Genomic DNA, 12,217 nt, shown 5'->3' with positions numbered 1-12,217 from the left:
GAAAACCAATAAACTGGAACCATCGCTTTCTTAACTTGTATCTAAAATTGAAGGACTTTACTTACGGGGAGATCCAAGCTTATCTTCAGTGCTCAGTAAATTTAATTTTGCTTTGCCTGAACTTATTTTACTCAATTAATGCAAGCACCTGTTAAAGCGTCTTGTACATTCATAGCGGCAACAGTGGCTTTGAAGTGATTCACTGATTTAATTTTGGTCTTGTTTGTACACTCTGTCTTGAGCAACTATGCAGACCTGTCTTAGCTATTAAGTAGTTTTATTTTATTTTTATCCTCTGAAATTTGCTGGGTTCGGGGGTGGATGAGGAGACACCAAGTGGCATAACGGAATGTAGAACATGCCATCAGATCTAGCGTGCACCAGTTTTGAAAACTTTATTTGTGTGTTGTGGTCAGAATTAGGAGATCTTTAGAATTACATCTTGCCAACCATTAAAATTGCAGGAGACTTCACTTAATCTCAAGGTGAGCAGTAGATCTGGAGTTTGGTGATTTGCAGGGATGCTGAACCTGAGTTCCAAATTCCATTTCAGCTTGAGGACTGAATTCCATTTCGGACAAACTCTCAGCAGTTGCCTTCTTGTGGTGGGCAGGAGCCAGGGGCAAAAGGGGTGAGGGCAAAATTCACAAAATTCCAGCATGCAGTGGCACAACGAGATGCCCCACAATCTGAGGCTGGAAGATGTGCGCTGCCACCCTCCTCACCACACTGCTGCCCACCCAAACGAGAGAACAAATGGATGGCCTTTAGTGAGAGACATCCAGGCCTGAATGCAGTGGTCTGAGGGCTCCTTCCTCAAAGCGAGGCTTTGTGAGGTTGCCCTGAAGATCGCATGTATAGTTCACTGTGCCTCATTAAAGGACCAGCCCTGCCAGCATATTTTAGCTTCAAGTTCTTACTGCCTATAACTAAGCCTTCGGAGAGGCCTGTTAGAATGGGGGGGGGGGAACTGCACAAAAGCCACCAAACAGTTGGTTGCTGGAGGAAAGGGTGGAGCCAGAGAAAGGAACATGTCATTCTGAGGTACCCTGGAGGGCTGGATTGGGACCTCAAGAAGCCCAGATTTGAGCCCTAGACCTTCTGGGGTCTCAAGTATTTCTGACTATAGTAGCAATAAAATAACCCCTACACCCATTACACAATAGCATAATACAATTATGCTATTGAAATTAAGAAAGCATTTAAAACAACTATTCTAGGGTCAGTTAAAAAAAATTCAGCATATGTTATTAACTGCCTGGAAGAAGAGAAAAGACAACCTGGCACTGAAAAGGTAACAAAGTTTGCGCCAGGCGAGCCTCATCGGGAGATCATTCCATAATTGGGGGGCCACCACTGAAAAGGCCCTCTCCCTTGTTACCATCCTCCAAGCTTTCCTCGGAGTAGACACTCAGAGGAGGACCTTAGATGTTGAGAGTAGTGTGTTTTGGGAGATGTTTTGTTTATGCCCATCATTTATATTTTTCCTATCTGTCAAAGAAAATATCCACACCTGAACCATTGCTTTTACATTTGAAGAATGATGTGTCTTCCCAAGTGTCAAAAGGTGAATGAGGTTTTAGAACTAGGGAAAAGGTAAAAAATAACGAAGTCCCTGGGCAAGATTGCATTCTTGTTGTAAACCGCTCAGAGAGCTCCAGCTATGGGGCAGTATAGAAATAATAATAATAATAATAATAATAATAATAATAATAATAATAATAATAATAATAAGAAGAAGAAGAAGAAGAAGAAGAAGAAGAAGAAGAAGAAGAAGTAGTAGTCTGAGAATTCCTGAAGAACCCGAGTGTGAAATTATTGATCTAAAACATGTGTAACTTATCACTATAATCCTTCTTACCTGAGAGACGAGGAAGTCATTAATTTTAGATTTATCAGATGAACTTTCTTCCTAGATAAAATGGAAGAAAGCTTTATGAAGAGTAGAATTAAACACACCGAAGAACAAAAAAGAAGTATCAGCATGTCTTCTGCAAGTGAAACTCTTATCTCACCCACCTTTCAGAGGTGAAGGACTGTAGCTTAATGGTACAGCACATGCTTTGCATTCAAAAAGTCCCAGGTTTAATCCTTGGTGTGTCTAGGTAGAGCTGAGAAAGACCCTTGGCCACGTTCTTCCCCTCCACCTCCAACCAACGTGTGATTGGCATTAGTCTGAAGGGGGCCCTACATGTGCATGGATCCCTCCTCAGGGAACGACCAGGGTTTGTTTGCATCTTTGTGGAGAGAGATCCACATAGATACACCCATAAACACTTAGGTCCACTTCAGATTGACATTGATTGGATGTTGGCTGGTGGGATGGTCAGCGTGTGCCTTAGCTTCAAGGGCTATTTTACTCATTATGAGAACCCCTTTATGTTTTCATTCTGAGCAACTGAAAAGGACAATAGTCAGGTAGGAATTAAAACTTCAAAGTAGGGTAAGATTTAAAGGAACAGTACATCACACAGGATAACCCATAGCACAACTGTGCTATGGAACCCAAACTAGGCAGAACAGGAACAGTGGTGTGATAGCAGTTATGTCACAGACGTAAATGAATTGGGACTTATTAGGTTTATATGGTGTGTGTCTTTTCATCACAGTCTATGAAAGAAATTTTGTACATTGTCACCTGTTCTTTACTTTGCTTATATTTCTTTTTGTTCCATGATAGGGGGAATAAATACCTAACAGTTGGGATTCGTTCATATGAAATGAGAAATCATGGTTACTAGCAAAACTGTTCTTTGACAATATATCTTCCCAGGTGGCAACATAACAATCAGTGGAAAGATTTATAGTGACAACTATCTGGGTGAGGAAGATCTATCAAAAAACAGTTTTATGATATATTAATAGCTGTGATGGGAGTAAATAAAATTCTCAAGTGAACCACTCTACACAAAGATGACTATTTCTTTATGCTCTGTCTGGAATCTCTTATTCACAGCTTTAAAGAGAACTAGCAAGAGGGAGATATAATGGTGCCTTGTGAGCAAGGGAAGATGGCTAATTGGCAAAACGGAGAGGCAAAAGAAGAGGAAGGAAGGCAAAAATAACACAAAGCTAATTAAAGCAAACTATCCTTGGCATAAAAATGAGAGATGGAGAAAGGAATTTTAAAGGGCTGGAAAGCAAAAATTAGTACAGTCTACTCAAATCGAATAGAAGAGTGGGCAGCAGGCGAAAAGAAACAAAGGGAAATAATGTAATGTCTACATGCAATATGGGAGAACAAAATTAGGAAAAATGGTGTGTGAAATTCAGAAGACATTAAGTGCACTTGAGTATGATTTCGTATGAAATGTTTGGGCACAGATAAGAGAGTACACAATGCAGGAATATTGCATCAATTATGCCCATAGCTATTTATATGCCTCTTCACAGCTAAACGTCTAATGCTGTTTCTGTCATATTTTTAAATTTATCACTATAAGCAGGGAGCTATTAAGGTGTAGACCAAGGGCATGTCTACACCTTAAGGATGTAGAGGGAGGGATGGGGGAGGATCACAAACTTACCTGCTTCCACAATCCTCCCCCGACATCTTGACAGTCATGCAGTATCCCAGAAGGAAAGAGGAATATTGTGGCTGTCTTTTTTTTAAAGAGGAGTCGTGCGCATGGGCAGCAAAAAACAAGGTTTTAAAAGAACTGTGCCCAAACAGCACCCCCTTGCTATGGCGAAATTGCTGCCCCCTCACCCCCATGGGCACAGAGCCACCCCGTGCCTGTTTCAGGCCCTGCAGTCCTCAGGATGGTCATGGGACTGTGGTGAAAATCAGGATAACTGGGCAACCAGTTAACCCAGGAAAATACAGGGCTCATCCCTGCCTGCCTCTGGGATCCCCTGTGTGTCATTTGGATGCACAGGGATGATCCAGGGATGACCCCAGAAAAAAAGGGCTGGGCTAGACATGTCCATTGTCAGACTTATGACCCATCTAGCTCAGCATTGTCTACCTGGAGATTTGCTAACAGCTAACAAACAGCTGATATTTCTAGCAAATGTCATTTGCTAGAGAGACTAACAGCTGATCAATTCTGTGTGGCTGATGGGCTCTCCTGCTGTTGAAGTTCAGCAGTTCTGGCCATGTGTACTGCCTGGATGAAAGACTGGGAAGCGTTTCTGTGCTCCTCGGAAGAACAATGGAGTAAAAATGTTATGATCAAATTCATATGCACTTAAAAAATTATTATGCAGATTCTGTTTGCTTTATCTGATGTAACATTGAAGAGATACTAGGAAAAAATGGCACACCCTTCTAGTTTGTGTCGCACACAATAGCAGCTGAAGCTGCTATTTCATCTTGGAGAAGATGTGGATCCAGCTGTGCTCCTTGGTAACTTGGGAGACTCGAGACCCACGAAGAACTCCCATGCAATAAAAAATGTCCCTGTTCACTGTTGGGGACAGATCCATGGTTCATTTTGACACTGAAGCGATTGAGAAAGATGTGGAGGTGCTCCATGTGTGTTGGTGTGCTAATGGCAGTAGGGTGAGCTGAGCCCTGTAAAGTATGGATTCATCTTTTAAGCACTTTAAGAACTGGGAGGCTCTTTTGGGAGCAACAGTCAACGTTGCGTGAACAGACGTTCCCTTGCATAATGGACTTTCCCTTCCCCTGCATGCCTCCAAAGCTGTTTTAGAGCTTCCCACAACCCTTTAGAAAATATTTTGAGGGCACACTGGGGTGGGCAGAATCCATTCTGCCAATGATGTCCATTCCTTTGATTGATGGGAACCATTGGATGTGACTCTGGCTAGCTAGTTATGCTAATTATGTTGTATCTTTGTCTTCTTTCTTTTAGGGAGCTCCTGCTGTCTATAGCTCTTGGGCAGGTTCTGTCCCTGCTTATCTGTGGTATTAGCCTGACCAGCAAGTACTTGTCAGATGATTTTCATGCCAACACTCCAGTCTTTCAGAGCTTCCTGAACTACATTCTCCTGTTTTTGGTCTACACAACAACATTAGCTGTTAGACAAGGTAAGCAGCATTCTCTGGATGTAGACCTGTTATGGTATAAATCCCGGGATAGTTACAACAGGTTCTTCTCTTTTCCTTAATGGTGCATAATTTTTCTCCCGTAACATATTAACCATTCTTTAGTTCAGAGGTAGACAACTTGTGACCCTAAAGATGTTGTTGGACTGCAACTCCCATCAGCCCCAGCTAGCATAGCCAATGGTGAGGGATGATAGAAGTTGTAGTCCAACGAGATCTGGAGGGCCACAACTTGCCAACCCTAGACCTAGTTGTTTAAAAAGGAAATAAAACTTAGGTCTTGGAAAGAAAATTTGGAAAACTTGGGTTCCAGAAAGAAGCAGCTCAATATTTACATAGAATCACAATTAAATATTTGTAGTCTTAGGGCTGGATCCAAAGACAAGTGAACAGAACTCCATGCACTGAGGCTTTCCTGACTAGCACCTCCCAAAACCTATTCCTCCTTAGGATTGGAGGACCATCCAGAATTGCAGGTGGAGATGTGACACCAAGGGCTAGAAATGAGGGAGGCATAACAAGTGGAAGAGCCTTCCACTCAAGCAATACATGTAGAGAAAAGCCACGTTTCCACCCCTCGGATGTTTTCATTACACCATCTGATCTAATGTATCTAATCACTTCTTGCAGCCATGTTCTTTAGAAAAACTTTACCTTCTATCAGGCATTTGTAAAGACAAATAGACATTATGGTTTCTGCACAACCTGGTATTTCATACAACTCCTCCTTTTTTACTTCTACTTTGAAAGGCTTCCTATCAAGATTAGATGCAAGTTGAGTTAAATTGAGCTACAGCTTTTAAATACCATTATAGTTTACAAATGTAAGGATTAACTACTGAGACATAAGCTTTTATGCTTACGCCGCCATCACTACCATGTCTCTTATCCCCCTGGCAAACATGGATCGAGATATCATATTAAAGAAGAACTCTTGTCCAAATTCACTGGATGAATTTGTTACTTTCTGAGTGAATAATGAATTCCCTCAGGGTAAGTTCACCCATCGCTAGTTTAGATAGGTAGAACTGTAGTAGACAGGAACAACTTAAGGCCACCAAGCCAACTGCAGCCTCCTCCCTGTCTTATTTTCTCCTCCCCACCCCATCCCAGTGGAATTAAAAACAAAAAACCCAACACATTCATTAATTATGGCCTTCTCTCACATCTTATGAGAACATCTGAGGCTTGTCCAAGCCCATCAAAACTAGGAGTGGCAATGGGAGAATGCCAGCATTGCTCCTTCTTTTCCTCCATTCAGAAACTGACATTAGTTTTACCCAGCCACACCTTGGATAGCTCCTTTAGAGGTCCAGCTGGTTCTGATTGAAACCACCCCTCTGACATCGGAGCCACCAACCTCCACTGTTTTTGTCAACCTGTTGCAGTCAGCCACGCCAGAAAGCCCACCTTCATCTGAGCCTCTCATCACTGAACAAGGAAGATTGGAGACAGGGCAGTGGCTTGGGCAGAGCTTCAGAGCAAAAACAGGGTAGCTGGATTGAGTGCCATTTTTGCTGTGTGAAAAAAATCAAATCAATCAATCAGTAAAATTGGTAGGATAAAAGGGGGATAAATGGGACGTGGAGTGGCAAGATAGCTGGTTAAACAACTTGAATGCCTATATACACCAGTTACTGGGGAACATGGGCAGGAGTGTGCTGTTGCACCCGTGTCCTGCTTGTGGGTTCCTGGTCCACAACTGGTTGGCCACTGTGTAAACAGAGAGCTGGACTAGATGGATCCTTGGTCTGATCCAGCAGGGCTCTTCTTATATTCTTATCTCCAGCTAGGCAGAGTGTTTATCGAGGCTGTTTGTAGAACAGTTCTGTCAGAGGCCAAGTTGTTGTACTGTGGGTTGAGGGGGACTGGTGAAATTCCAGTGCATCCCTTGCACTAGCAGAAGTGCTTCCCATTAGCACAAACCCACCATTGGATAAAACCCTTAGTACCGAAATGTACTACAGGTTTTTCAGTCCTCTTGATGTAACCCTGTGTAAAGAGCACTTCCATTTATCCAAACTTCCAATTATCCAACTGCTTTAGATGATCCCATAGAGCCACTTCAACATTTGCTCATTACTACAGAACAAGAGGAGAAAATTGGGAGTGCATTAGCGAAATGCTGCCTCACTATTACTCTGAACTCCCTCTAATGTATGTCCTCAGTTCAACATTTGGCTTTTACAAATAATTTATGTTTTGCTTTCAAGTGTTTGCAGATGCTCCCATCTCTATACTGTCTGCAGGCAATTAACGCCTCCTTCCTTACTGTGGTTAATTTCCTGTGGGTAAATTAGTTTTAATTTCCACTCTGTGCCTTTTGCATAGTGCTATTACACCAATAGGATGGATCATTAAGATTTTTTTTGAAAAAAAAAAGGTTTTGCAATCCACTTTACATGAATAAATAGCTGAAATATCAGATTTAGTGCTAAACATAATCCTTTGCACTTGAGAAATGCCACCTGAACCACATAAATCCCATTATTATTTTTAATAAGGGCCATATTTTATTTTATTTTATTTATGTTCTTTTTTTTTCACAAGAATCCCATGGTAGGATTTTGAATTGAACCAGGGACTGAAGGACTTTGCATGTGAAGATACAACTTTTCAAGTTAGCCTTTTGAAATGTGCAATTTTATTGTTTAAATGTTTTCACTATTTATAATGGTTATGATTTTATTGCTTTACGTTTTTATTGTTTTAACTTGCTCTGCCTTGATGGATTTTAGCACATAAGGTGGCATATAAATGTTAGTAACAATTGCTAAATATTTTCTTGCTGACTAACTCCCATGCAAGCAAGAGAGGTCGGCAAACACCTGTCTTAACTTGGGAGGGGGAGAAATTTGTTCAGTTTGTTTTCTTATGAACCTACTTAATTTACACCTCCTGTACGAATATACCCACTGAAACAGGTTATCTTTCATCATTCACACTTTTCTAAATTTTGGGATGCAGCTCTCCAAACAAAAAACACATACCAGAAATGCATGTATCATTTAGGGAAACGTCTGCACAAAAATGTGTGTAATGATAAAAAAAAACATTTAAAATGGGGAAATCCTCTAATATTCGGGGAAAGGTTTGCAAAAAGTGTGTATGTCAGGAATTTTCTCAAGTGTATGAATTTTTCATGTGGCCATTTTTTTAAAAATCACCAACTAATGCAGAAATGTGATGAAATGAACTTCAGACTGGAAAAGTGAGAAACTGAGTGAAATTGAAATGGACAGATACATCCATCCCTAATCTAGGCTCCTAAATTCTAAGGGTAAGCAGCAGAAGATATATCTCTATTTTCTTCTTGGACATCACACTGCCCTGCATGAACCAAACTAGAGACAAACAGGACTTGCTGGTTTGTGTGCAAAGGGTGGGGGACTCTGAGTGTCCCTCCTGCTCTTCAGATTTGGGGTGGGAGTGACTTAAAGAGCCCTTCACTTGGGAGGAGTGAGTTAAAAAGCAGCTGCAATGCATCAAAGGAGTGTTCTAACTGCACTTCAGTTGCTGTTTACACTAAAGGGGTGCAGGAAAAGAACCCTTCGTATCAGTGGTGGTCGGTGGCTCCAATGTCAGTGGGGCAGTGAATCCGTTCCGGGTTTCAGTCCAAACCAGTCAGAACTCTAAAGGACCTCTCCAAGGTGTGGTAGTTTGTGGAATTCTGATGTCTGTGGAGTTCTATGGCTTTTGCATAGATTCTTTGGTAGACACAGGATTAAAAAGAATAAAAGAAAACTATCTAATTGCTTTATTGTATGATTTCTTTACATGGTTCTTGGATCAGGTATCTGTGACCAGGTATTTGTTGACAGAATTCTGAAACTGCATGAGGAGGAATTTATTTAAGGACATTACGGTGTCTTCTGAGAACATATGTTCCTGTGATTCATTCTTATCCACATCTTGAGGAAACCCAGTACTAAAGATAGACACAGAAGACATACACATTTTTCTTGATTTGTTTGATTTCATGCTACAAGGAAAAGAGAAGTTTATTTTTTCTGATGGCTAGATTAAGGAATGATAATATCCAAGATAAATGGGGTTTGCTTTATAAGTTAATTGCCAAAATGGGAATGTTTGTAATAATATAAATATAAAAAATAAAAATATTTGATTGAAATATTGCATGAGAAATAAGGCAAAAGACAAATTATTCCGAGAAACCGCTCAGTCAATTCAGAGAACATTGGCAATAGAGACCTTGGAACATGGGTGGCAAACACCAGACAAGTGGGCTTTTCTTGTCCTTTGCCTTCTCCTCATAGGTAAGGTGAAGGACAAGCAAAGCCAGGCTGAGCAAAGCTGCTTTGCCTGCTGCCCAATCTCTTCTGCCCACTGTGGGAAAAGGCACACGGCAATCAAAGCAGCTTCATTATGCAAAGGCCTTCTCCATTGGAAGACATCCCTCACACAGCAAAGCCAGCTCCTGGCAGATTCACCAGGCAGATCGTTTACCTGGCATGCCTGCTGGGAACCAATGATGTCACAGGGCATGGCCTCACCCCTTTGATATCATCTGGCTCTCAGAGGGCTGGGCCATCCAGGTCCCCAGCCAATTTTACTTGCCCATCCATGCCCTACATTAGGCGTAACAAGCAGGGCCCTGCACAAAACGTATCATATCCCTGGCAGCCTGTGTCATCTGACTTGTGGCTGAGGAGGATGAAAAACAAGTTAGCATCAAAGAGGAGTTTCTGCTCTAGCATGGGCCTTATTGCATGTGAAAAAATTATTTTTGAGATCTGCATGCAAGCCAATAGAGCATGAGTTGTCTGCATACAATTGAGTGAGTGGTTTGGTCTGGGACGAGAGCTGAAGGAGCAATTTAAGTAGTCCCACCTCTTTCCTGGGCCAGATCTACACCAAGCAAGAAGTGGTATGAAAGCAGTATATGGTAGTGGTATATGGTAATGGTATATGGAAGTGGTATGAAAGCAGTATATGGTATGTGTCATGGGCCCCAACAGTTGTCAATACATTAGTAGTGTGGCTCCTGCCTCTTATATGCTGCTTTCATAGTGCTATATCTTGCTTGGTGTAGATCTGTCCCTGGACTTCAGTAAGCTTCTCTCTCTCTCTCTCTCTCTCTCTCTCTCTCTCTCTCTCTCTCTCTCTCTCTCTCTCTCTCTCAGCACAGCCCTCCAACTTGCAGTATGTGTTTAACAGTGAGCTACACTTCATGACTGTTGTATACCTCTGGCTTAGCCCAACCTGTAATGTAGGGTTAAAGCAATGGATAACATTACCAGGATTGTTGTAAGCTACTCTGTTAGAATACGCTTAGAGCTTGACCTGCAGTATTCATTGTGCACTACACTGTAAGAGTGTCATAAGCTACTCTTTTTCAGCAATGGTCCCTTCTAACCTGCAGTATGATATTTCCACTAGCAGTTAAAAAAGAGAGAGTTTCATGCTAATTAAGAACTGAGTTAGAAATAGCAAGGGCATGGGGTGGAGGGGACACATTAGTACCCTATTCTAGCTATGCTAAAATCTTGGATTTCTCCATAGAATGTTATAGGTAGCTCTCACTTCTCTCCCTGGGGACATTTAAAAATAACTTCTAATAAAATGGCCATGTGAACCAGGAATTGATCTATCCAGACAATGGTTCTTTCTTCCCTTTATGAATATCTATATACATGTGTGTAATCAGAATTTGAAGCTTATTATGAACTCTGACAGTGGGATCATTTCAAAGATGTCTTCCGTTTTGTTGGAAATTCAATGTAGATAATAGATTTGCAACATGACAAATGTCCAGAAAGTTGACATTTTTGTTTTAAAAGGAATCCAGGCTTACAACTAGCTTCAACCTTAGATATATATATATATATATATATATATATATATATATGGCCGTGTAGCCCTTTAATAAAATGGCCATGTATACCTTGGGAGAGCCTGAAAAGATACACATTAGATGCTGGTAATTGTTGGATTTTGCCACAAAACAAACGTGACTTTTTATATGTGGTGGCTGTATAGCAATTCAAAATTTTCAGTTTTGGGGAAATGATAAATGATACCTGACTTGTTAAGTATACAACTGATGTTATAGAGCCATTGATTTGCCTGAATTTGTGCAACATGTTGCCTCAGAAGTCTGCTAGTACTGGCATGTTAGGTTTGCTAGACCTTGGAGAATATAAACAAATCTGAAGATCCCAATTCTATCGAGAATATTCATAGTGCAATCATATGGAGGGCTGTTCTGGCTGTAAGGGCAAAATGGGGTGGTTCTAGTAGCATATTCAAGGAGAATAGGGGAGCCCTGTTCCCCTGGAGACCCCCCCACCCCACCCAGAACAGTGAAACCTCAGCCCTGGAACTGACAGAGTCATTTTCTTTCCCATTGGAACCAAAGATCCTCCCTCCCCTCCACATACACAGATTCTCACATTCACCCAATCCCAGGATCACTCTGTTCATTAAGTTTGAGGTTCAGTTACAGCATACTTAACGAATATACAGCATACTTAATGAATTGGCAGACAAGTTTTGCATAAGTGAAACTTGGTTATGAGTTTGGAATGCGTATGCTGTATATTTAAAAGTGTTATGGAAATCCTCTCTTTCTTTGTAAATACATATGATTATTTTGTAGTTATTTGTGTAAGTATTCCACTAAATACTTTCTTGTTGCTGGGGAGGGGAGGGGGAGGGGGAGATTATATAAATTAGCCTTGATATTTCTGTTCTTCTCTATTATTTTACTGTGCCTTCCCATGGAGTTGGGATGTGATTTTACTCCGATGATTCATTGCTGTCAAAGTGAACACTGTCAAAGTGTTCATGCATATAGAGCCCTGCACAAGTAGGCTTTCCACCTGGTTCTCAGTGATGGTGGGACTAAACATCTCACAGCGCTAGTCAGATTTGATTTTCATCAGGTGTTTTTCCCCATTGCAAACTGTTTAGAGAATAGCAGTAGCCTTAATTGCAATTCAAAGACTCTAGCAGATAAAGTAACTAAAATCCCCTTCTTTTAACACTTTGTTTATTAAGCACTGTCTCTGCTTAAGAGAGCAATACTATGTCCCCTAGACGCAGGATATTGACGGGTCACAGGATATTGAAGATTCCCCCCCCCCCGAAGCTCTAGACAGAACTGAGGCCTCAGAGGTGGAACCCCCCACTTAGATTTTTCCTTCCCCACCCACCCCCAGCTGCCACCACAGAAAGCTCCGTGTT

The 12,217-nt window shown here is 41.3% G+C and overlaps 2 protein-coding genes across 2 annotated transcripts in view; one reads left to right on the top strand and one right to left on the bottom strand.

Annotated features, from left to right (window-relative positions):
* CEP85L (centrosomal protein 85 like) overlaps nucleotides 1–12,217 on the bottom strand; it is a 393,742-nt gene that overhangs the window by 100,222 nt on the left and 281,303 nt on the right. The window lies entirely within an intron of this gene.
* SLC35F1 (solute carrier family 35 member F1) overlaps nucleotides 1–12,217 on the top strand; it is a 249,007-nt gene that overhangs the window by 126,885 nt on the left and 109,905 nt on the right. Inside the window, exon 2 of the mRNA XM_063124731.1 lies at nucleotides 4,818–4,993. Within this exon, the coding sequence (XP_062980801.1) occupies nucleotides 4,818–4,993 (176 nt within the window). The remainder of the gene's footprint in view (nucleotides 1–4,817; nucleotides 4,994–12,217) is intronic.

Source organism: Elgaria multicarinata, chromosome 4 (genome assembly GCF_023053635.1).
Source record: "Elgaria multicarinata webbii isolate HBS135686 ecotype San Diego chromosome 4, rElgMul1.1.pri, whole genome shotgun sequence".
In the NCBI taxonomy this organism is placed as follows: Eukaryota; Metazoa; Chordata; class Lepidosauria; order Squamata; family Anguidae; genus Elgaria; species Elgaria multicarinata.
The sequence above is the reverse complement of the archived record's forward strand: the minus strand, read 5'-3'. Positions and strand labels throughout refer to the sequence as shown.